Raw genomic sequence first — 25719 nt, 5'->3', positions numbered from 1 at the left:
ATTACAAAATGCTTACCTGAAGGTCTGGCGGTGTTTCTAGATTTTTAGTTAATTCTTTCAGATCATTAACTTTGGAATGCAGTTCTTCCAATCTCAATGCTTTGTTTTTAACTTCAGACTGACAAAAGGGAAGAAGCATAACTAATGAAAAACACTGACATGCTATATTTGGCATTTAATAATTTCAAGAAGAGCTAACTTTGTCAAAATACCCCAACTTTAAGCCAGTGTAAAAAATAAAATCTGTTTCATTTTTCTGAGGGCTGTCATGACGTAGAAACGTGGAAAATGTTACAATTAGCTTCTGCTGGGAATGTGAAGGAGTGTGCAGAACTTTTGTTTCTCTCCACTCCTTTTTATTAGGAAAAAAAAGCTGGAAAAAAATTAAACACTGATCCAAAGTCTTGAGTCAGCGGGGATTTTCAACAGGCTAACTGTCGTTTATTCATTAACTTTAATATTACTGGTTACTATGGCAGCATGAAACTCTTGAAGAAGCATTTCAAAGCGAGTGTTGAAGTGCCTAACAAGGAGTGCCTAGTTACTGTAGGCTATGTGTAATATGAACGAACGTTTCAAATAAAAATTTAAAGGATATTAAAGGAGAAACAGATTCATTAAGAAATCGATATACACTGTTTTGCCTTTTTTTGTACCAATAGTAACATAAAGAAGAGGAAAGAACGATCAAAGAATTATGATACAAATGAGAGGCTTGTAAACTTCATTAGTTATTTGAGGCCACGAAGGAGCATTTAATAAACTATTCCTCTCAAAAATGGCATTTTGGTGCTTTGTGGACACTAGCAAACCTACTGATGCCTTCAATTCAGAAAGGAATTTCCGTACTGGAAGACATGATGAGCTGTCAGTCCCTCTGGCTTTCTCCAGAAGCTGGCCAGGCAACTGAGGAATCTCCCTCCTTATCTACACTCACTACACTGCAGCGGGAACAGCTCTGTGGGCACTGGGCTGAATCCAATTCACTGATTTTATTAGCTAGTGTGTCACATGGACAGTGGGTAACATAAATAACCCATCTTTGTGACTAACTGAACCTGCTCATATCTAATGTGGCTCAGAAGCATATTGAATCATTGGATTTCTGAGGTCAATAGCAGTTGATTACTTTAACAACTCCCTCTCAACCTCCCACAAAAAGCCCTCATTTGTAGCATTTACCACCATGGTAAGCTACGACATGACATCACAGCACACGGAGTGGAAGACATACACAGTAGTACATTGTTCTAAAATATTTCAACCATGATACCATAGATGTCAATAACTCAAAGACCTAGGTAACAGTAGTGATGTGTAGAAGAATAATGGAAAGTGTTATATATATATTTTTTGTCATTACCTTTATATTCAATGGAACTTATTTAATTGTAAATTTATTTACAGTCTAATTTTTAATAATGGTTGTTTTTAACACTGGCTCACAAAATTCCTGAACATTTAACAATTGACTTTTGCAAGCTGGTATAAGCTGGATCCAGTGCAGGCCACTCTGGAGCTGTAATGTTAGTTTAGCATCAGAGACAACAGCCGAGGACACTGCGGTATCCATCACCCCTGCCTGTGCTTTTAGTCTGAATAATTTCTTCTCCTGATCGCCCTCAGAGATTGGAATTAGATAACAAAACATTGAGAATGTTCTTTGGATCAAAGACAAATAAGTTAGGTAATACAATTCATTCATGTATATTTCTCTGGACCAAAGTCACTATCTCCTCACTCTATTTGTCTTTACCCTACTCCACTTTTATCATAGCCCAATTACTACTTGATATTTTATATATAATATATACTGCAATATAAATAATGTAAATTGTATGAGGGTAGGACTTTCTGTTTTTCTATTATATTTTCAATGTCTAAAACAGTGCCTGACATATCTTAGGTGCTCATTAAGAGTTTGAAGAATGATTAACAAATCATTGCAAGAAATAGGAATAAAGTTTAAAGTGAATTGGTGACTAGAACTTTAAAAGCCAGGGACTCTTGTGGAAGCCTGTGACCCTCCAATCTCTGATTTTCTTCCATTTTTGAAAAGGAAGTGGAAGAACCCACTACCTGGCATAATAAGAGGACATGCTAAGGACTCAGTGAGCAGTTTGGGATTTTTTTGAATACGGAAAAATAGGTACTAAATATTACTAGATTACAAACACTTCCAATTTGGTTTTTAAGTAGAAAGATGACATATTCTCCGATGAATGGGAACAATTATAGATTTTATAGACTTTTGCTTTTCTACTGATGCTTTAAAGAGCCCTAAATAAGCATAGATAAAAATACAAAGAAAAATCCTTTTATTCATAACCTATTCAAATTAAATAGCAAAAGATAGGTAAGAGTTCTCTAATGCTCTTCCATGCCCCTAAAAAGAAGAAGAAGGTCTGGAGCAGTGGCTCACACCTGTAATCCCAGCAGTTTGGGAGGCTGAGGTGGGTAGATCACCTGAGGTCAGGAGTTCAAGACCAGCCTGGCCAACATGGTGAAATCCTATCTCTACTAAAAATACAAAAATTAGCCAAGTGTGGTGGCGCATGCCTGTAATTCCAGCTACTCGGGAGGCTGAGGCAGGAGAATCGCTTGAACCCAGGAGGCGGACATTGCAGAGCCGAGATCTGGAGCACCACTGCACTCCAGTCTGGGCGACAGAACCAAACTTTGCCTCAAATAATAAAAATAATAATAATAAATAAATAAATAAATAAAAGTTAAAAGAAGAATACACTTTTAAGACTTTTTTTTCTTTTTTTTCATATTCTGGTCGACAATATGCCACCAGTTCCCATATGTCAACACAGTCAGTTTACCTCAAATTCTTTAAGCAGTTCTTCAGCTCTGAGGCGGTTGTCCAGGTTGCTGATGTTTTTTGCCATCTGTGGAACAGAGTTGTTTGACCATCCCTCAATCTCATCTCTACTTGAGAGTACATCATCCCAAATGGACAGGCTTACTCTCAGCCTATCCATGTTTTCTTCAAGTTTCTCTGCTACCTAGGAGAGAAACAGAAGCCATGGCATTCATAGTCAGAGGCGTAACGTGATCATCCCCCCAAGCAAAGTACCAATGCTTCTTTTATCAGAAAAGTATATTCTGACTGACAAACAGTTTCACAAAAATTATTGTAATCTAATAAGTGCACCTGACTCATGTAAATGCTAACCAATACATAAATTGCTTCTGTCATTGGGAGAGGTGTATGAATTCCTGAGACATTGCATTTTCATTTGTAAATTGGGATACTAACAACAACAGGTCCATTAGAATCTACTGTAACTCATTATAAGGTTGAATTCTACAGGACAAAGGTCCATCAAGAACAGTGTTGTATTTATTTTTGAAAGTAATAACAATAAGCATTTTTATTTGTAACGTTTAGGTACAATTAGCATTAATTAGATTCAAACATATTTATTACATAATGCATATGAAAGCAACCAATTTTGCACATTAAAATAAAATAGTATTGCTTATCACTCTTCCTATAATGATAGGCACTAACATCCCAAAGGCTATAAATTTAAAAAAAAATAGCATGCTAAAAAAAGAAAAGAAAAGAATGTTCTTTTTTTTTTTTTTTGAGATGGAGTCTCACTCTGTTTCCCAGGCTGGAGTACTGTGGCGCGATCTCAGCTCACTGCAACCTCTGCCTCCTGGGTTCCAGCGATTCTCCCACCTCAGCCTCCAGAGTAACTAGGATTACAGGCGCTTGCCACCACACCCGGCTAATTTTTTGTATTTTTAGTAGAGATGGGGTTTCACTATGTTAGCCTGACTGGTCTCGAACTCCTGACCTGAAGTAATCCGCCCGCCTCGGCCTCCCAAAGTGCTGGGATTAAAGGCATGAGCCACCGCACCCAGCCAAAGAATGTTCTTTTAAAAGTGGAAGCATATATATAGGGTTTTCTGCTGCCCCCAAATTATTTTATTATATTACACAAATATCAAAGTCTAACTGGTAAATTTAGCTTAAGTAGGGGAACCACAGTACTTCTGAAACTAGATTTTGATAGGAGGTCAACAGAGCACTGAATTTTTCAGCTGAAAGGTAATGTAAAATATTTATGGATTGATATATAGAGTTCCAGGAAAATCAAGTGACTTGTTCTGTGGTCACATAGCTGGTAAGTGACACAGCAAGAACTAAAACCCAAAGATGTAAATTTCAAGTGCAATGTTTTCCAATGCAAAATTATAGCCTTATTACTTTAAATTATTATATATTATGGTTTAATATCCTATAGAATATTTATAAATTCTTCTTTTTTATCTATAATTTCATAGTTTGGGACAGAAAAACATTCAGAGTTATAATTTGTTATGACCGAGGCTATCAAGTGAAATTCCCAAGAGTCTGATGATAAGTTTTTACAAAACAGATACATTTTTTACTATTTCTAAACTTTATGTGAGCACTGTTTTTCTTCAGACTATCATTTCGCATTTAGTACTAAATGTTAAAAGTGAAATTCAGTCGGGCGCAATGGCTCATGCCTATAATCCCAGCACTTTGGGAGGCCAAGGCAGGCAGATCACCTGAGGTCAGGAGTCGGAGACCAGCCTGGTCAACATGGAGAAACCCTGTCTCTACTAAAAATACAAAATTAGCTGGGCGTGGTGGTGTGCACCTGTAATCCCAGTTACTTGGGGGGTTGACGCAGGAGAATTGCTTGAACCCGGGGAGGCAGAGGTTGCGGTAAGCTGAGATCACACCATTGCACTCCAGCCTGGGCAACAAGAGTGAAACTCCATCTCAAAAAAAAAAAAAAAAAAAAAAAGTGAAATTCACATCCTTGAATAACCCTTTGCCCAAAAATTTGATTGGGAAATGTGATTATTGAAATGATTTGCAGACTCCCAGGTGATTATCTTACATCCAGCCATTTGTCCACGGTGCTCTCCATGTCTGTTTTCACCAAGCTGAAATCACTACTGTGAATTTTTTTCAGTTCAGATAACAAGTATTTTCCTTTGCTGGTAAAGTTATCCAAGTCTTTCTGTTTGTAATTCATTTTGTTCTTGGCAGTTTCATGCTGTGGATAAATTATTTCTTAATTAATAAAATAGTCAGTGATAAGTCATGAGTTTAAAACCATTTGCCTCTAGGAAATTTAATTCATAATTGACCTTATGCAGAAATTATTGATATTAATTAACTATACAAATATATATAACACCATTTGCTTGAGTTGCTAGAATCCTAGAATGTCAGTATTCCTAGGGGAAAAAAAGTTGAGCTTGTTAGCATGAATTATCCACATCTAAGTATACAGACAAGAATTGGGCAGATAATTGCTTTATGACTAAAAACCAGATCTACTAAAGCAGAACACCAACATAAACACATTTTGAATTTTACCTTGGAAAAAGCCCATTTAAGATCTTCTTGATCTTTAATGGTAGTTCTGGTTACAATCACACTGCTGGCATTTTCTAAGACTTTAGATACAGCTGACTTCAGGTTCTGATATTCTCTCATTAAGTCAATAAGTCCACAGCATTGACCCTGACTGTAATGATTAAAGAAAATATATTATTTGGTGTCATGTATCAGGAAAGGGGAGAGTTCCCTACAATTGGACTTGATGTTTCACTACATAAAGGTATTAATACTCATAGATGGATTCTGGAATCAAGAGAAAAGCGTATTTCTACATACTGATCTCAAACTAGTGCTGCTGGTTAATCCTACTTACTCCAATGTCCAAAATATTCTCTGTGAATGAGGGATGCACACAACCATTGAAATAAAATCTATGAACTCAAAGACAAAGAAGTAATATATGTTCTTGCCAACTCAAACTTACATAGATGAGTCACCCAAATGTTTTGGTTTTTTTTAATTGTCTTTTTCCATGTGGTTTTAATTATTTCATAATGGCATATGTTGCAGGAAATAAAACAACAATAAAACAAAACATAGCCCGAAACTAACAAATAAAAAGATTACTCAGTAATTAACGTATATGTCAGATTTTCTCTTCCATCTCAATGGAATAAATTCTCATTGGATATGACTACCCTGAAAACTGTCAAAATGAGAAGATAGCTGCTGTTTATAAAAATAAGGTGGTCTACAACCATATCACCTCAAATGCACCTGATCTCATTTGATCTTGTGAAGGTAAGCAGGGTCCAGCCTGGTTAGTACTTGGATGGGAGACCCTCTTGGAATATTGGAAGCTGTAGGCTTTTTTTTTTTTTAAACAAACACACACACACACACACACAAAACGGCTGGGTGTCACGGATCATGCCTATAATCCTAGCACTTTGCGAGGCCAAGGCAGGCTGATCACTCGAGGCCAGTCGTTCGAGACCAGCCTGGCCAACAAGGCAAAACATCGTCTCTACTCAAAATGCAAAAATCAGCCTGGCTTGGTGGCGCACGCCTGTAATCTCAGCTACTTAGGAGGCTGAGGCATGAGAAAGGCTTGAACTCGGGTAGTAGAGGTTGCAGTGAGCCAAGATCACACCACTGTGCTCCAGCCTGGGCAATAGAGGGAGACTGTTTCATAAAAGAAACAGTAACAAAAGAATAAAATGCTGTTGAGCAAGCAAGTTTACATCTAGAGATTTTTCCAAAGAAATAAAATTATGTGCACTAAGATTTAGGTAAAGTGATATTCTTCACACCATTATTTGTAATAGGAGAAAATATAGAAATAACCAAAATGTTAAAAACAGGTCAATAATTAAATAAATCCTGATACATTCTTATGATAGGACACTGTGCAACCTCTAAGAAATCACAATGTAGGATAATGTTTAATAATACAGAATAAAGTTTGCACAACATGATTCAATTTAAAATGCCTGCATTAATAGTCTACATTATATAATGTGCTCTGAATTTTGTTTAAAAGACCTTTGTACATGATGTAAAGTATATGTTGAGGGTCATTTTTTTAAATGCATATGAATGTCCAATTGTTCTAGTACCATTTATTGAAAAGATAATTCTTTCTCCACCAAATTTTCTTTATATTTTTGTCAAAACAATTGACTGTATATGTCTGGGTCTATTTCTGACTGTGTTCCACTAGTTTATATGTTTACCCTTCAGCCTGTATCACACTGAAACCAGCTAGTATAAGTCCTCCAATTCTTTTTCATTTGTTATTTATTTATTTACTCACTTAATTATTTTAGGTACCAGAGCTGCCAGCAAAGTCCTCCAATTCTTTTTGAAAACTGTACTGGCTATTCTAGTAGGTCTTGTGTTTTTATGTATACATTTTTAAATCATCTTGTCAATTTCTACAAAACTTCTGTGGGCATTTTGATTGGGATTGTATTGATATAAAAAAAACCTCAATAACAAAAAAATCACCCAAATCGGCCAACTTGAATATTTAAAAAGATAAACAGATTGCAAATAACATATCAAAATACGCTCAACATCAGTCATCAGGGATATACAAATTAAAAACAAAATGTGCCAATTCTTGGCACAATGCTTATGAGTTAGTCCTGCTCCACAGTGAGGAGTTAAAGACACACACACACACACACACACACACACACACACACACACAGATGGCTCTACACATCTAGTAGAATGTCAAACAAGCAAATAAACAAAAACATCACAATACCAAGTGCTGGAAATTACGTGGAGCAACTGGAAATCTTACACATGACTGGTGTGAGTGCAAAATGGTGCAACTACTTTGAAAAATAATTTGGCAGGTTCATATAAAGTTAAACATATATGTTGCTATACAATCCAGTCTCACTTTTAGATTATTTACCCAAATGAAATAAAAACTTACATACATGCAAAAATTTGAATGTGAATGTTTATAAACACTATTTATAATCATCCAAACTGGAAAGAACCCAATTGTCCATCACCCAGTAATTGAATAAACTGTAGTAAACCCATTCAGTGGAATATTCAGCTATAAAAAAATGAATGAACTTTTGACACACACAATGACATATGTTGTGCTAAATAAAAGAAGCCAGAATAAAAGAAGCCAGGTCACATTCTATGTGATTTTGTTTATAAATGATTCTAAGAAAAGACAAAACTATAGATGTGGAAAACTGATCCCTGGTTGCCAGGGGGGCTAAGGGCAAAGGGAAGAGATAAGGCCATGTTTTAGGTGGTAGAACTTTCATTGTGAAATTTAACAGTTACACAACTGTATAAGTTTGTCAAAACTGATAGCATTGCATATGAAAAAAAAGTAAATTTAAATGTGTTTAAATTATACCTCAATTACAAACAACTACAACAAAACAAAAAAAATATGAAATTAAAAGTTAAGGCTGTCATGGTAGCACTTCGTAACTGTTGACAACTCCTGCTTTAAGCATTGAATTCCAAATGTAATTTTTTTTTTTTTTTTTTTTTTTTTGAGAAGGAGTCTCACTCTGTCTTCCAGCCTGGAATGCTATGATGTGATCTCGGCTCACTGCAACCTACACCTCCAGGGTTCAAGTGATTCTCCTGCCTCGGCCTCCCGAGTAGCTGGTATTACAGGCACCCTCCACCATGCCCGGCTAATTTTTGTATTTTTAGTAGAGACGAGATTTCACTATGTTGGCCAGGATGGTCTTAAACTCCTGACCTCAGGTGATTCGCCTGCCTTGGCCTCCCAAAGTGTTGGGATTACAGGCGTGAGCCACCGTGCCTGGCCTATAATTGTTATCTCAAAGCAACATTCTCAATAAATTTCTGTAGAAATAAGTAAATTTTCAATGTTATGAAAGTGACACAGAATACCTAAAATGGTAAAATATATTTAACTACTGATCACATCAATGCAAAACAGGCAATGTCCCAATGTCACAAAATAAGTGGGAAGCTAAAAACAAGAACTGGGTGGGTTTTGACTTACTTTTCATGAATTAGTCTTTTGGTATCATCCCAGGTGACTGCTAAGCGGTTTATCTCCCTGTCAACTTCAGGTGCAAAAGCTACATCTTTCTGGGCAATTTGCTTGGCTTTGTCTTTCAACCAACATAGTTCATGCTCGTGAGAATTCAATTCATCTTCTAGCTGATTAAACACTCTTAACCTGTGAATTAAAATGTTATTTTCCTATGAATTTACTAAAAGTAGTAAACAAATTTCTTCTCCATAAGTATATGATGAGACCATAAAGCAGAAACCATAAAGTTTCTACTTATTTAGACAGTAGAAACTTTTAACACAGAAATTAAATTGATGTTTATCAATGGATGAAGGTACTTTTAAAGTTAATTTTGCAAAATAACTCAGACTGTACCTCAGAAAACATTGAAAGTCATTCTTAATACTCACCATCAACCTTCTGTTAAGTTTGTATTTTCTTTGTACTTTGCTTTGATGGTATAAGATTTTCAAAACTAAGGCTGATCTCATAGGCTAACTAGGTAAATACTTACTGTAAAATCATTGGTAAGAAATGTTTCTGGGTCATGAGGTTCAATCCATGTAAATAATAATGTTTAAGGATTATAGTTGTTTCATTCAATATCATATTAGCTTTATTGAGCTCTGCTATATATATATATACACACACACATATATTATATATATATAATATATAATATATATATATATAATTTAAATTACCTACCTTGTTGAAAAGATTACCATAAGGAAATGATCATTTTTGTCTCTAATCTATTAATATCAGAGCATTTATAAAAAAGTGGCCATATCACCAGCCACAGTGGCTCACGTTCATAATCTCAGCATTTTGGGATGCCAAGGTGGGAGAATTGCTTGAGACCAGGAATTCAAGACCAACCTGGGCAACACAGCAAGACCTTATTTCTACAAAAAAAAAAATTAGTTTTTAAATTTAGCTGGGTGTGGTGGTACATGTGTATAGTCTCAGCTATGTGGGAGGCTGAGGCTGGAGGATCACTTGAGTCCAAAAGTTTGAGGCCACAGTGAACTGTGACTGCACCACTGCACTCTAGCCTGGGTGACAGAGCACGACCCTGTTTCAAAGAAAAAAAAAGTGGCCATATAGAGGCAGCTGTTGACTCTTCATTCTTACAGTTTGAGATAGGTCTGCAGAGTTCACAAAATGAGTCCGCATGTTTTACCCCATTTAATTCCCAAAAGATGGTGGCTGGGGCACGTGTTCTCATTATCCCCACCTTACAAGAAGAGAAGAGGTTTTCCCAAGGTGGCACAGTGAAGCATTAGTATGACTGGAATTTAAATAAGTCCATTAATTCAATATAACATTTTCTGTACCCGATGTGTGACTTTGGTGAGTGCAGTGTTGTGGGTACTGATGTGGCTCTTTAGCCCAACCTGGGCTTTCTACTCTGGCAATTTTAGGATCTCCTGTCTGCTTGGCCTAAGAAGGCCATGCCACCCTGCAGCACCAATGATACTGCTGGCTTCCAGGGTGAGTGACACTAGGCACCTTATTCTGGAGGCTATTTTTTCTTCCCAAGTATCATTCCCTTTTGTAAATTTGCTAAACTAATGAGATAATCTATTGCCTATAAAGGGTATAATCTCAGGAGCCCAGTCCTAATATTGACTCCACTATCATCTGACTAAATCCTCAACTTAATGTTTGATTCTGGTTAAAAGCAAACAACCAGCAATGGTCTTGTCAGGAACAACATAATCTTTATCAATCATGAATACCTTGGCATGAATACATTTCAGTTGTTTCTTTGCCCACTGAAAAAAAAAATGGAAGAGAAAGTGGCCCTGAAAACGGGAGTCAGAAGGTTCTATTAAGAAGGAAAAAAGATTGAAAAGAAGGCTACAGTTTTAAGAAAACAGTTACTTCTCAAATTTACTAAGGGAACTTATCTTTGACCTGTTTGCTTCTCAAATGGACTCACCTGACAAAAGCTCAGCTTTGGTTACTTAAACCCACTCCTCTGCCTCTCCATACCACTAAGCAAACAGTTAAATGTAGTTGTAGAGAATGACTCTGCCAAGCTGATTGGTTTCACTTTAAATGAACACAGAGCTCAAATGACAGCTCATCACCTTCCTAAGCTACCCTCTACAAGAAAACTGTTTCACACCATTTTCTCTCCTCCAACATCTGCCCTCTCCTCTGAACTGATGAGCTTGCACCAGTCTCTACCAAGAGGCTCTCAGCCACCAGGGAGGAATTCCCTCATACTTTTTACCACCAAAACTACTAGGATCACTCCCTTTCTCTTCTGCCTTCATTCTTGTTACAGAAGATGAGTCCTTTCTCCCATCAGTAAAAAATTATTTAAAAATAGATAATAAGATCTATACATTCTTTGCTCATAAAAAGACTTTAGGGAAATCCTTAAGAAATCCAAAGAAATTTTAGTACTTCTCAAGTGTCAAATTAGTCATTAATCTTATCTTCAAACTGGTAAAAAAAAAAAAAAGTTGCTAAATATGGTACTGTAAACCAAAAAGTATCTGAGACAGGGTTAAGGACATGCCTGGAAGAAATAAATATGAAATCACAGAAACAGTCTGTGGTTTATACCTTTCTCCAAAGATGATTTTGAGGGCTTCAACACTTAAAGGGGAAAAATGGGCTGGAGGGGAAAGAGAGAGGAGAAGGTTAATCCATGTATTGCAAGAGAAAAGAAGCAGGCAGGGAATAGTCAATTATGAATTCATCTCGTGCTCAGTAAATCAGCACTTTACTTAAGATAAGGTGAACATAGAGCAGCTACCTATGGAGATACTGAACCTTTTCTCTGTATCTATCTGTTTAGGAACAAAACGAAAGGCCGCTTCTTGCATGACTCAGCTCTCAGCTTAATTTCTTTCTTTTGGCAGAGTGAATTGGGGTCCTGAGTTTTTATTTTCCTTTCACGGTCCTAATAAAGTTTTGCATAAAAGTTAATTCCAGAACAAATACAAAAGAAAAGAGACAAGTGGCTGTGACAGTTTCCTTTACCTCTGCTGAAGAGCTTGGCGGGTAGGTTCTTTCAGTCGCTCTTTGTCAGTCCTTTCTTCAATGTCCTCAATGCTTTTCAGAAGCTCCTCTTTCTGGTCTTGGAATGCTTTTTTCAACACTGCCAGGGCATCTGCCTCACTCTGCTTGGTTCCCAGAAGGTTCTGGATCCTTTCTACCTCTCCACAGAGCTGATCAGCCGTGGCTCTGCAGGAAGTCCTTTGCTCAGAGCTCCCACTTTTCAGATGGTATTGGGCTTTGGAAAGAATGCCATCGAGACTGACAGCAGCAGATTCTAATGCTTTAGCATCTTGAAGAGCATCATTGAGGTCCTTTTCTATCAAATCAGACTCGTTCTTATTCATACTGTTGGTTGCTTCCACCGTTTGCCTCAGCTGGTGGAGAATGCCGGACAGAGAGGCATGGCTCTGGAGGAATTCTGCCAAATGGGACAGGGCAAGCTGCCGCCTCTCCACAACCTGGCTGGCCTCCTCAAACAGCTGGAAGCAGTCCTCAGCCTTGCCCTGCAGGAGGTGGAGGTCCTCAGCACGGCCCAGAGAACCCAACCTTGCTAAGTGACCCTGCAGACTCTGCAATTCAACCTTTTTGCTCTCTACTTCTGCTGCGTGGTCCTGGAAGGGAAGAGAGAGTTATTGATTCCTCAGATACACTACAGTCCATGACAGAGGTATTCTACAGGGTTCGTGATGTGAAGACCTGTTTTAAGTACCATGGATAGTATAGTACTTAAAGATCATCTACAGTGAATCTTAGAAAATTCACATAATTTTCTGTTTTGCTGATCCACATATTTCACATAAAACACAACTCTGTTTTGGCACTATGTAATTAATTCTGTGGAAAAAATTTCTTTGTGGATAGAAATTGTTAGTTAAAAGAAATGAAAACACTGGAAGATTCTTAAAGATGCCTATATATATTTTACATTTTAATTTTAACATTTTAAAGATGCATATAGGTATATATTTATACACAAATATTTGTATTTAGATATCTCATTTTTAATATTTCAACTTTAAAAATTTTTAATTTTAAAAGATGCATGTATGTAAAAAATTTTAAATCTAAAAATTTAAAAATCTAAATTTAATTCTTTTAACTAAAAATTTCTGTTGACAAAAATCCATGAAGACATCTTTTTCCATTAAATTAGTTTCAAATCAGAGTTTTATTTTATGCAAGACTTCTGTATAGGAAGTTTGACTAGCTCACAATAAATCATGTTTAAAATCTAGCAGAAAATTGGCAATATTCTCAGCGGTTTCCATTAAATAGAAATTATCACCTATCTTAATCTTGACAACAATGACTTTAAGATCCCCCTGATTGACCACTGAACTTCAGATAGCTTACTCTTGACTACAGATTCCGACCTTTTTTTTTCTTAGAGCATTTACTTTAGAAAATTTGTAATTGTGAATTCATTCTCTGCCCCTTTGAGATGTAACTCTTCTTGAAGCTCTGGCCAGTTTTTCCACCTCTGGAATATTTTTCTGAAGGATGTGGGAGCCGTCCCTTTGAAATGTAAACATCAGTGAAAATAGCTGCTCTCTCTCAGTTTCTTTGGAGGGTAGAGCCTAAATTTACTGAGCACCTTCCTCCAAGATGTAAAAACTACCTCCTGTCCTGAAGGTAGAAGAAAGTTGCTTTTCCCTGACACAAAACCAAATAGTGAACCCAGCAAGGAGTGAACACTCAATAAATATGAAATACTCTGTTGTTAAATGTTGCTATATGCTTACTATGTAGCTTATCTCCATTGTTTCAATGCTTTACAATCAATATCTGGATTTTCGAATGTTTTCTGGTGCTAGGATAGATATAATGTGTTGGGGACTCAGAAAATTACACCCTAAAATATATCACTTTGGACTTTAAACTGAGAAAACCTGAGGAGCAGCAAATTCAAATAAGAGCTTTTCCTGATGCTCCTTTATCTGACTAAGGCAAGTTCCTCCAGAAGAAATATAATCATCAACCAGGGAAGAATAACTCACAGGAAAGTCCCTTAAGGTCTGACATCTCACTCAGAGAGACTTTCAGCACAGGATGCCATCTGTAATTCTGAGGTATGCTACCTGAGAAACTTTTTCTGCATAGTAAGACAGCCTTTGTTCATAGTGCATTTCCTCCCCTCACCCTCCCATAGCTTGTCCCTACTACCCTCCTGAAGCCCCAGCTCCTATTGCTTTCTGTATAACATAAAAACTTTAGTCATCCAGTTATTCTTAGAGCCTCATATTTTGTGGGACTCCCATACAATATGCACATAATAAATGTGTTTGCCATTTCTCCTGTTAATTGGTCTATTGTCAGTTTGTTTCATAGATTCAAATTAATTGAACCTTCAGAGGGCAGAAGAAAGATCTTTTCACCCCTCCATATGCATAATTTATAAAGAAGGGAAATAAGCTTTAAATCACTTTAAAGCTGAATAGTAATTCAGAAAAACTATATCCTTAAACTATTTGAATTCAGTGTTAGTTTTCAGTATTGAAATGAAACAAACTGGGAAGCTTAAAAATGGACATTCTTGTCACTTTATCCTAGAAATCATTTGCTCCACTATGAAGAGAGAGTTTCTTAAGATGGTTGCCAATTTTATCTGAAGTGGCTTTATCTGCTTAATTTGTCTGCATAATTCATTGCCTTAACTCATATGCTCAATTATTAAAACATTTTCATATAAATAAAAAGTTAAATTCCCACCATTTAAACTTTTTTTAAATGTTGCATCTCTTTTTAATTTGAGAACTCTCTTTTAGGAAAAAATTCTTCTTCAATCTTAAAAAAAAAAAAAAAAAAAAAAAAAAAAACACTTTACCTTGTGCCGAGTAAGAGCTACCTGATGGTCCATTATGCTAATCTCAGAAGTAGTTTGTAATTCACTGAGAAACAGCTTAATCCAGACAGAAAAGGAAAGCAGCAGCTCATCAAATTGCTGGTGTTCAGCAACCACAGACTGAAGAAAATTAATCCTACATAGACAAAGTATTAAAGTTAAAATGTCCCATAAGTAAACAGAAAGGATTAATGATATATTTTGGGAATTAAGCTAACCCAAGGGCAAAAGCAATGTTGTCATACATGAACACTCTATACCTCTTGATATTTTTTACTTCCAAAACCCTGCTTTACTCACAATCTTCCCTGTCTCAGTGAACATTGCCACCATCCACCCTGATGGTCCTATGAGGCACTCTTCATCTTTTCCTTTCTTTACAAGCACATCTAATCTATGGATACCCTCTCAGTATAACATGTGTTCCAAAATTGAATGAAATTCCTATAATTCTGATGCCTTAGTATATGTTATCAGTAATAATTATCATTATGTTAAATTGCTGTGTGCCACGGAAGTAACCAAATTTTTTAATCAATTGTGTCTTTAACCATGGCTGGCCTAAGACTTTTGTCATCCATAGACAATTATTGTTTTACTTTTGTTCTTCTCAAAAAGTGGTTTATAGTCAGCTGCAGTTCAAAATTTGCTTTTTCTTTAAGGAAATTCATGGAAAGGACTCTTACAAGTATTCCAAAATACAGATTTCTGATAACTTTAAAGACTATGCTATTGGACTAAGAAAAAACTTCCATGGCTGGGTGCAGGGGCTCATGCCTGTAATCCCAACAATTTGGGAGGCCAAGGCAGGTGGATCACTTGAAGTCAGGAGTTTGAGACCAGCCTGGCCAACACAGCAAAACTCCATTTCTACTAAAAATACAAAAATTAGCCAGGTGTGCTGGTGCACACCCATAATCCCAGCTACTTAGGAGGCAGAGGCATGAGAATCGCTTGAACCCAGGAGGCAGAGGGTGCAGTGAGCTGAGATCACACCACTGTACTCCAGCCTGGGTAAGAGAGTGAGACTCTTTCTCAAAAGAAAAAACTTCCAGGACTCTAATTAAAAAGCAGATACATTCAAGAGATTTGCTAACTCAACATTAAGCAGAACAAGAGTTAATTACATGGGACTGAACTAATAGAGGCCTGAAATACTTTTTTTTAGTGGTGTTTTGTTTGAAACATTGCTGACTCTTTTTATGTTTTCTTTTCCAAAGTCAAGATAACTTTTTTTTTCTTTGAATTGTCTATAGCTTACTTCAAATCGGGCAAACTACACTTCCGTGAGCAAAATTCGTAGCATATTTTTTCGCTCTACTTGATTTCTACAGAAATCGGAAACTATTTGTGAGTATTCTTAATGTATGGTAATATAGTTATTTGTATAAGGTCAATAAGAATATGTTTTGTAATAGGACACAATTGGAAACATTGGTTATTTTACCCAGGCTTTGACTGGAACGGCATATTTTCAGAGCTGATCAGACTGCTTTGAGGAATTGAGATTACTTTATAGAACCAATGAAAAGCCCTTTGGGAAGATTGGCTTTATACTTCTCTATGTGATGCCTTTATAAAGTTCCTGACCTGTGGTAGGTAAAGAACTTTACTTTCTCACAGGCCCAGGAATCTCAAGTTATATTGGGACCTTGAGAAGAAAGGAATTCACCCAATTCATACGGATTATCTGCAGGCACAGATAAACCTTTGGTTTGGTTAACCTTGAGAGACTTTTGAAAGTCTAATCTGAGATTTCTCATGAAAAATGTACCAGCAAAGTCAATTTTTAAAAAGCCTGTATGGCCAATCTTGCTGCACTTTATATGGATAATTAGGCCAAGTATAATAAGACTAAAATTTATCTTGCAAATAAGTTGGTCGTACTATGATTTGCCTTTGGTAGAAATTGGGGGCTGGAGAGAGAAAAAATATGTTTTTAAAAAACTATAGTATGCATGTTATTAGATTCTAGTTTTGTTTATTGTTTTTGAGTTTTTATTATTTTCCCACAATTTGGACTGAATCCTGAATCTTTCCTGGCTACAAGTTTCCAACTAAGGTTTTCCAAATCTTCCTTCTGTTTTCCTTATTTTATTTATTTATTTATTTCATGGAGATGGAGTTTCGCTCTTATTGCCCAGGTTGGACTGCAATGGTGTGATCTTGGCTCACTGCAATCTCTGCCTTCCAGATTCAAGTGATTCTCCTGCCTCAGCCTCCTGCGTAGCTGGGATTACAGGCACCTGCCACCACACCTGGCTAATTTTTGTATTATTAGTAGAGACAGGGTTTCACCACATTGGCCAGGCTGGTATCAAACTCCTGACCTCAGATAATCCACCCGCCTCAGACTCCCAAAGTGCTGGGATTACAGGTGTGAGCCACCATGCTCAAAAACTGCTTTTCTTAAATTCCCGCAAACTGAAGCTAGGCAGCTAAATTTTGTGAGAAATAACAGAAACTTGTAAGTAAACAACCTATGTGCCTGCTGGTATATTGACTTCTCAGGAATTTCACTTGACCGTTCATCTGAACTGAACTACAATCCAGAAAAATCTATTCAGATTACTACTGCAATCTGAAGATACTTCACAAACTCTAGAAAAACAAGTCTGTAGACTACTCTAGATATTAAACTTTGTTTTTCTTCTGTTTCCTTAGAAATGCCTCTTATTAAAGATCTGTTTGCCTGCATCATAGATAGAGGCCCAGCCCATTTGCAATGCCACCTTCTGGAATGGGACATAGCTATTTAACTGAACTGATCTATTCTCAGGATTAAGAGACTGACTAAAGAAGACATGGAACAATATATTTCAGTTTGCTTTTTTTTTCTGTTTATCTTAATTTGCTTTTCCACTCCTTTGTCTATCCCTATCAAATGACCTTTTTTTCTTTTTTTTTAAATTGAGACCAAGTATCACTCTGTTACCCAGGCTTCAGTGCAGTGCTGTAATCACAGCTCCCTGTAACTTCAAACTCCTGGGCTCAAGCAATCCTCCTGTCTCAGCTTTCTGAGCAGCTGAGACTACAGGTACATGCCACCACACTTGGATACTTTAAAAAAAATTTCTTGTAGAGATGGGGTCTTGCAATATTGCCCAGGCTGGTCTTGAACTCCCAGCCTTGAGCACTCCCCTCACCTTGCCCTCCCAAAACTCTGGGATTATGGGCATAAGCCATCACACTCAACCTCTATCAAACAAACTTTAAGACAAATCTCTTCAAAACTTTCCATTTAGCTTTGAATATGTGAAACGTTTTTTAAGTTTCAAAATGGGATCTGAAGGAAATAAAAATACTTTACTCCAAAATGTATTTCTTTGACAAATTCCGAAATGGCCCTGCAAAACTGTCTTTTGTGGGGGGTGGGGGGGGGCTAAATTTGCTTCTGTAGATCTGTAGAGAATCTGTACTAATGTTGCTAGCCCTGCCTTTGTCCAGATCTAGGAAATATGAACTGAGAGTCAAACACCATGAAGACCTGAAAGAGACCTTTACCATCTATTCTCTTTGAGGGCTGTACCTGTGAGGTTTCATCTACATTGCAAGTCCAGTTTTGCTAGCCAAGCCTCTTCCTTTCTCCCTCCAATAACCTGTATTACCATGATAACCTGTTTTGAGCCATTTTCTGAGCTCACAATCTTTCTGTAACCTCAATATGGTATATATTTTGTATGTCAATGGAGGTTGGGTGTCCATTCTGAAGACTCCTGTGTATACACATTAAATAAATTTATAATCCTTTTCTATTAATCTGCCTCATGTCAGTGATTTTCTAACCTCTAGGGGGCCAAGGGCCTTGGCCCTACAATCCCCCCACTCCCTCCTCCCCGCCAACACACACTATACATTGATTCTGTGCTCTTCTCTCCATTTCCACTGCTCTCATCCTGGTCTAAACCTCTTCACTTCTTGCCTGACCTTCAACAGCCTCCTAACTGGCTTCCTCCCTCCCACCTTTGCCTACTTACAATATACTCTCTAGATAATAAGTAGACATGATTTCATGTGAACAAGGCATGCCCTATCCTGCTTAAACACTAGGTGGTTTCCCATTGCACTTAAGAAGGCAAAACCCCAAACTCCTTACTGTGGTCTACAAGAAAACTCACATTTTCTACTTATCTGGTCTCATCTGACAGTTCTGCCCCACATTCCCACTGACCTCTCTGTCTCCCAATAAAACCAACTCATTACTGCCTTAGAGCTTTTGCCATTTTTGCTCCCTTTGCCTGTGTGGGTCTGCTTCCTGCACAGCCCACAGATCTTAATCAGATGTCATCTCCCCAGAGAGGCCTTGTTTGACCCCAATTCTAAAGACACACTATCCTGCAGTCCCTGCCATGCTACCCTGTTTTGTTGTCTTCATAATCCTGAACATTACCTTAAATCGTCTTGTTTGTTCACTTGTTTAGTTATGTATTTATTTTCCACCCAGCTCCTTCCTCCCCTCTCTCCACACATGGACTGTACCTGCCTTGCTTACTGCTATATCCTCAGCACCTAAAAAGGTGCCTGGGATATCATCAGGGACCAATCAGTGTGTGTGTAATAAATGAATTAGTTAATAAATAGTAGGCGATTGGAGATCAGAAACCAAATGTATTAAAAATAATACCTTAATCAAAACTAGTATTTATTAAAATGGTTTGTATCCAAAGTTCAACTTTTAAATCAGTTTTCACATTTTAATATTTACAAAATCTTCTACACATTATCCTTATATGCATGCATTATATTTTCAATGCCTTCACACATTGGTATCACTTTAAAAGTCCTTTACTTTCCCTCTAAGGGACAGGCAGAGGGCAGATACTGCTTTGTTTTACAGATAATTGCTCACCTTTCAAGAGGTGACATCAAATCTTTCTGTAAATTTCTAAGCCCATTCAAATGTCCCTTTTTTTGATCCTATAATATTTCGTGTTCACCCCCCATTATTCCCACACTAATCGGTAAATTATTTGGGGTTAGGTTTTATTTATTTTTATGGCTTTTGGTGTCTGATATGGTACCTTGTACGCAGCAGGCACCTGATATATATTTGTTGATTGATCGAATACAGGAATAAATAAATAATAGAATAAATATAAGCTCCATGAAAGCAAAGGATGAAACTCTTTATTGTTGCGATTCTCAGCACATAGAAGAGTATGCTACTCATTGTGGAAACTCAGGAAATATTTGCTGAATGAATGAATTTTTTAAAAGGGCAGAAAGGTTAAATGCCTAAGATCACACAGGTGATCAACATCAACTTAAAGAGAAAATTTGTTTTCTAGTATATTGGAAAGGGATAGATGCCAGTTGTTAATCACCTAGTTAATTAAGATTTAATCCAGTTTTTTCTTCCATTTATCAATAATTTCCCTTGCTGTCTCCAAAATATCTATACTAAAATGAAACGGACTAGCATATGTGTATAAAATGCCTCTGGTTGAGAAATGTCATGTGAGATAAAATTTTAGGTACCATTTTTTTTCCTATACAAAACAGCTTAAGCAATAAATAATACAGCATTAGCAATCCTGCTCTCTTTAATCTATTTCAACTGATTTAATCACTTGCCCTTATTTTAGACTAAATTGTGAATTGGGATTCATCAGAAATGCTCAGTTTCGTGGATCTTGATTTTCAAAATAAAAGTTTTCTTCCCTTCTGTAGTTATCAGGTGAGTAGCCAAGTTAAATAAAAGTAAACAAAACTATACTTTCTTAATTTACATGCTCATCATTTAAAAAAATTAACAATATTAGAAGATTTATCTTTTAGAACCAACCTTTTGTCAATTATCTGTGGTAAATCTCTCCATCTCTCATCCAACTGCTCCAAATGTAGTTTCACCATTTTCACATCATCTTTGGAGGCTATTGAGAACAATGATTCCTTTAATTGCAAAAGTTTGCTATAGAATGAGGCCTGGGATACAACTTCATTTTGCAGTGCCTGAAAAATACAAGACATTACAGATCTCATCCCAACAGGACTGAAAAGTAAGGACCATGTGACACAGGGGGCTGTTGTCCAAAGGATTTGCATTCTTGCGAAATGTAAGTCATCGGGGCCAGGCTGAAGAGAGTTTTTATTACTTGATTTAGAAATGGATCCACTTAACCTTTAATGGAATTTGGTTCATCCACTTAACCTTTAATGGAATTTGGTTCCATTCCATTAAAGGTGAAGTGGATCAATTTCTAAATCAAGTAATACAATGCGACTAGAACCTGAATAAGTTTTCTGGAGTCTGAGTTATAAGTTAGGCAAATCTAGAAGCTGTAGAATTTCTTTCACGACTAAGAGACTGAGTAGGCAAAGAGAATCAAAGAAAAATTATTGCTGGAGAGACTCAGTGCACGGCTAACAATAAGAGAGATGCAATTCTAGCCTGGGACATGTTCTCCCTCTCTATTTAGAGACCAGATTAGGCCAAACTGGAGAACTTAGGGGCTCTTCATTTTGCTTTTAAGCAACAGAACTCCTTCATTTTAAAACGTAATCAGGTAATGAATCTCTTAGGTGCTGTGAGGTGCATAAAAGTTGTGGCTCCTACCTAACAAGAGATAAAATATAAACACTCCAATAGATAGGTAATAATAATAAAAAAAAGATGTTAAGCGAAATGATAGGTATGGCACAGCAGATAGTAAGTAGATGCTTGTCAAAATGCTCTCCTTCCCTTCCTAGTGAGGCCACATATGTGATACAAGCAAGATTGCTAAAGGGATTAGAGGAAGGAGCGCACAGCCTGTGGATGACAGATAAGATCATAAAGCAGAACTGCAACTTACGCTGGGTACAAAGCAAAGAAACAGCGCAGGATGCAGAGCCAGGAGGTGGGAATGCACAAGTCAGGTCCAGCCCACGAGGTGAGGCCACCTTACTTGATGCAATGTCAGGATGCAGGAGTAACAGAGTCTGCAGTCCTCTCAGTCATATGGCACTCAGTTTCCACGTGGAGATGTGCAACAACAGTTTGACATGCCCACTTAGATTTATGTCAATTTCCTCATTTATAAGGAAAAGACCTGTGATGTCCCCTCTGGGAACACCCCGTGTGTATTTGAAAGAAGACAGGAACCAGATTGTAGATCAGGATTGCCCTTTATGCTCAGGGCAAGTAACAGTCATTACAGGTTTCTGAGAAGGGACTTTGTGGAAGATGAGTGCAGAAATCAGTGTTTAATAAACCAGAAAGGCAGAAGAACCAGAAGAATGGAATACCCCCCAAGTCAAGGAAGGAGAACATTTAAAGGTGGGGCAACAGATTCCGATGCTACAGACACTGGTGACAGAGTTTTCAGAGACGCAATTACAAAAGGCAAAAGAATGTAGCTTCCTCCTAAACGTCTTATAATAGTTGATGGGAGGAATTTGGAGTATAAATCTGTAATAAAATAAATCTCTTTTGAGACGCAATTTTGACTGTTGAATTTTCCAGCATAGATAGCATCATTTGAGGCAAGTTATTAATCTCTAGAAATCAGTAACATTGCCTTTAGCTTCAATTATACTCAAAGATTTTCTTTCTTTGAGTTTAAATAATTGACTTCCTCAAGTATGAAATAAACTTTGTCATTGTACTTATTACCTACATTTGTGCTCATTCATTTTTTTGTCTTTCATGAGAATAATCATTACCGCAACTTCTTTCTACATTCTATTACTTATTTCTTTAAAAGAACACCATTTATTGCACAAAATTCATATAATTACAAGAGTAGAGAGATTATATCTATTTCCAACCTCAGAAATTATGAACTGATAGCCAACCTCTTTCATCTATATTCCTACCCAACCTTTCCTCAACTCCTTTGCCAAAGCATGTTATTCAGATGCCAGACATTACATTACAGGATTTTCTAACACATCACGGAAATTGATCATCACAAAGTTCTCATTGTCAGTTTCTCTCCCTTTCAGGTCATGGTTGCTTTCTTCTTTTTGGAACACCCTAATGTCAAATGATGCTTTGGGAATCACAAAACGAAAGCAAGAAGGGAGATACACGTTTATTTATTTCATTATTTTATTTTTTTAAATAATGTAACTGTAACAAAAAGCATTTTATTTTTCCTTCCTCACACTTCCTTTAACTTGCCTGTATTAACTGAAGTTCACCTTCCACTTTGACTCTGTCTGCAGAAATGTCCATTTCTGGGGAACTGGCTATAGCTTCACCCCGCTCTAACCAGGTCAAAAAGGATGATAGTTCTTTCTCTAGCCTAAAGGAAGTAGAGAACAGAAACAAATTCATTGAAAATTGTCATACTAGGAGATTAAACCTTTCTGAAGTTGGAGGGTCCAACACAAACCATAGCAAATACAATCTCAGTTATCTCAGTCTTAGATGTGTCAGCACAAAAATCACTCCATTCATTTTCATGTGCGTCCCTGCATTCACGTTTATATTGGATAATATGTAAAGATCCATATACATCCTCTCCACTCACGGGAATCTTTGCCTTATAACAAAGATCAAGAGTTTCCTACAGTAGACCCACAAGTTCATGTGTTTTGCATGTGGGATAATCATTCCCCATCACATAAAGAACTGCTAATCTAGAATTTCCTATTTAATAGTGGCAGCAACTCAAGGAAAAATGCTGCTCACCTCTGCCAGTGGGCCAGCAGATTCTCCAGCGCAGTCTGTCTCTCCTTCGCCTTCCGTAGGGTGTCCTCATATTGGTGCTGTAGAGCCGCAGCCTCCTGAATACAGGAGTCTCTGTTCACAACCTTCCTGGCACTGGCTGAGAAGGTGGTGATCAGGCTGCTCAGTGACTCCAGGGCCTGGCAGAGATCCTAAGAAGAGTGTGAGAAGAATACAATGAAAGCAAAAGAGCCAACGAGGCCTGCATCTTTCTTTGACACCCATCATTGCAAAATGTTTTCTCTCAGTCATAATAAACAAGAATGGTACTAAGAATGGGTACAAATATACAGTTGATAGAAGAAATAAGACTTAGTGGTGAATACATTAGTAGGGGACTATAGCTAGAAAATAGTTTGAATGTTTCTTGCATAAATAAAACACAAATATTTTAGGTGATGAAGGTCCCAATTCCACTGATTTTACTTTTACAAATTATATCAATGTATTAAATTATCACATGTGCACCCCCCAAAACACATAAAAGTTAAATATATTTTTAAAAGGTCTGTGCCCATGATTTGCAGCAAGACATAGTGAAAATGAGAAGAAAGTGACTTCATAAATACAGAAATCAAAATTGAAAATGGAGACACTTCTCCAAACAAGAATGTGCTGCTATTTATCTGAAAACTTTCAACTTTCCCTTAACAATTTAGATAACTTGTGATTATTAGTGACTTTATACTAGATATGTATTTAAACTATTTAGATAACTTGTAAAGATTATTAGTGACTTTATGCTAGATATGTATTTAAAAACTATTCTTAACTCATGAAACCCACATGTAACATGCTTTAAACACTACAAAAAATACATATAAAAAGAGTTATGGCTGAAGAAGCTGCTATCTCAATAGTAATAATAATAATAATAGCTACACAGTGCCTCAGAATGTGGCAGGCCCTGCATTACCTGCTTCCCATGCATTGACTCATTCCATCTTCCTGAGAACCCTAAGAGGTATGTTTTTTCATTACCTTCATTTTACAGATTAGAAAATCAAGACACAGAAAAACAACTTGCTTTAGGAAATCTAAATATTGGAAAAATAGAATATTAGTCTCTTTGGTCCTCCATTATTAACTTAGTTGTGTATAAAAATAATTTCATCACACTGAATTCTCCTACTTTTCCTCATTTTTTGTATAAAGAAATTACAAATAAGTAACACAGAAGTGTATTCTCATTATAAATATTTAAACAATAGAAATTTCACTTCCCCTTCCAGAAGTGCCTTTGTCAATGGTTTGTTTTCTATTACGTACACCTTTACAAATGTTTGCACACATGAACGTGCAATAGGAATCATATTCGTATTTTTGTTTATTAATTAACATATGGTAGTATTTGTGCATAATTCTCCCCTTTTGTTCCTCCCCCTAAATTCTGCCAGAGCCATCTGTTTGTTGCCTTGCAGAAGATTCACAATGATGACAAAAGCCATTTGTTGGAAACTGGTCAGTGAGGATATATTCCTTAAACATCTGAGTACAGTGGGTTAAAATCTGAAGACAGCTATACATATATATTTTTTCCTTGCACACATACTTTTTTATAATGCTGGCAAGAGGTAACAGGGTTTATTAAAGCTAAACTCTAAAAATGTTACTCATTCTAATTAAAAGAGAGAAATACATTTGAAATGAATACTCCTTTAATATGCATCTTTAATGAAAATTTATTCACATCCTTACCTGTCTTGTATTATATAAAGTGAATACATTAAATCTATATACTTACTCAACTCATATAAACATTTTTCCAATTTCAATTCTCTTAAAAAGTTTACTGTATTTTCTTTTCAAGTGGGAATTGTCAAATTTTAAGTTGGTAAATAGTAGAAATGTTGAAGCATACTCTTACCATATGTTCTTGAAGAACTTTGTATGTTTCTGTAGCTGAAGAACATATTTTAATTGGAACAGCAAGTTTATCTTCAAATTCAGACACAGATTGCTGGATCTAAAACATGGGTGCAATATAAAAATAACAGTGGGAAAAACACATAGCCAGGCAAAAAAATGTTACTGAGAAAATGGCATATCTACCTTTTATGGATAACTTTTAATGTAATTATAAAATGCATGCATTCTTTAAACATCTAAAATCAATGTGTCTCATTATTCGAAAGGAAAATAACTGTCTTAATGACTAACTGAACACAATGTGTAACATTCTCACATGCCACTAAAAAAGGGGCCATATAAATAATTATAAATTTACTCATCATTGACCTTGGTAGATGATTGACAAAGTATGTCTTTTTCTTATTCCACTATTTGTAAAGTATTTATTGCATTTACCACAAATACAATGT

At 36.6% G+C, this 25719-nt stretch overlaps 1 protein-coding gene across 2 annotated transcripts in view; it reads right to left on the bottom strand.

The window, feature by feature from the left end:
• SYNE1 (spectrin repeat containing nuclear envelope protein 1) overlaps positions 1 to 25719 on the bottom strand; it is a 528817-nt gene that overhangs the window by 291841 nt on the left and 211257 nt on the right. For both annotated transcript variants that reach the window (XM_025384518.1, XM_025384520.1), the window contains 11 exons: positions 25266 to 25364; positions 23363 to 23550; positions 22850 to 22973; positions 20531 to 20697; positions 14728 to 14881; positions 11886 to 12514; positions 8868 to 9047; positions 5378 to 5528; positions 4893 to 5051; positions 2829 to 3011; positions 17 to 118 (listed from right to left, as the gene is read on the bottom strand). In XM_025384518.1, the coding sequence (XP_025240303.1) occupies positions 17 to 118; positions 2829 to 3011; positions 4893 to 5051; positions 5378 to 5528; positions 8868 to 9047; positions 11886 to 12514; positions 14728 to 14881; positions 20531 to 20697; positions 22850 to 22973; positions 23363 to 23550; positions 25266 to 25364 (2136 nt within the window). The remainder of the gene's footprint in view (positions 1 to 16; positions 119 to 2828; positions 3012 to 4892; positions 5052 to 5377; positions 5529 to 8867; positions 9048 to 11885; positions 12515 to 14727; positions 14882 to 20530; positions 20698 to 22849; positions 22974 to 23362; positions 23551 to 25265; positions 25365 to 25719) is intronic.

Source organism: Theropithecus gelada, chromosome 4 (assembly GCF_003255815.1).
Source record: "Theropithecus gelada isolate Dixy chromosome 4, Tgel_1.0, whole genome shotgun sequence".
NCBI classification, from domain to species: domain Eukaryota; kingdom Metazoa; phylum Chordata; class Mammalia; order Primates; family Cercopithecidae; genus Theropithecus; species Theropithecus gelada.
The sequence above is the reverse complement of the archived record's forward strand: the minus strand, read 5'-3'. Positions and strand labels throughout refer to the sequence as shown.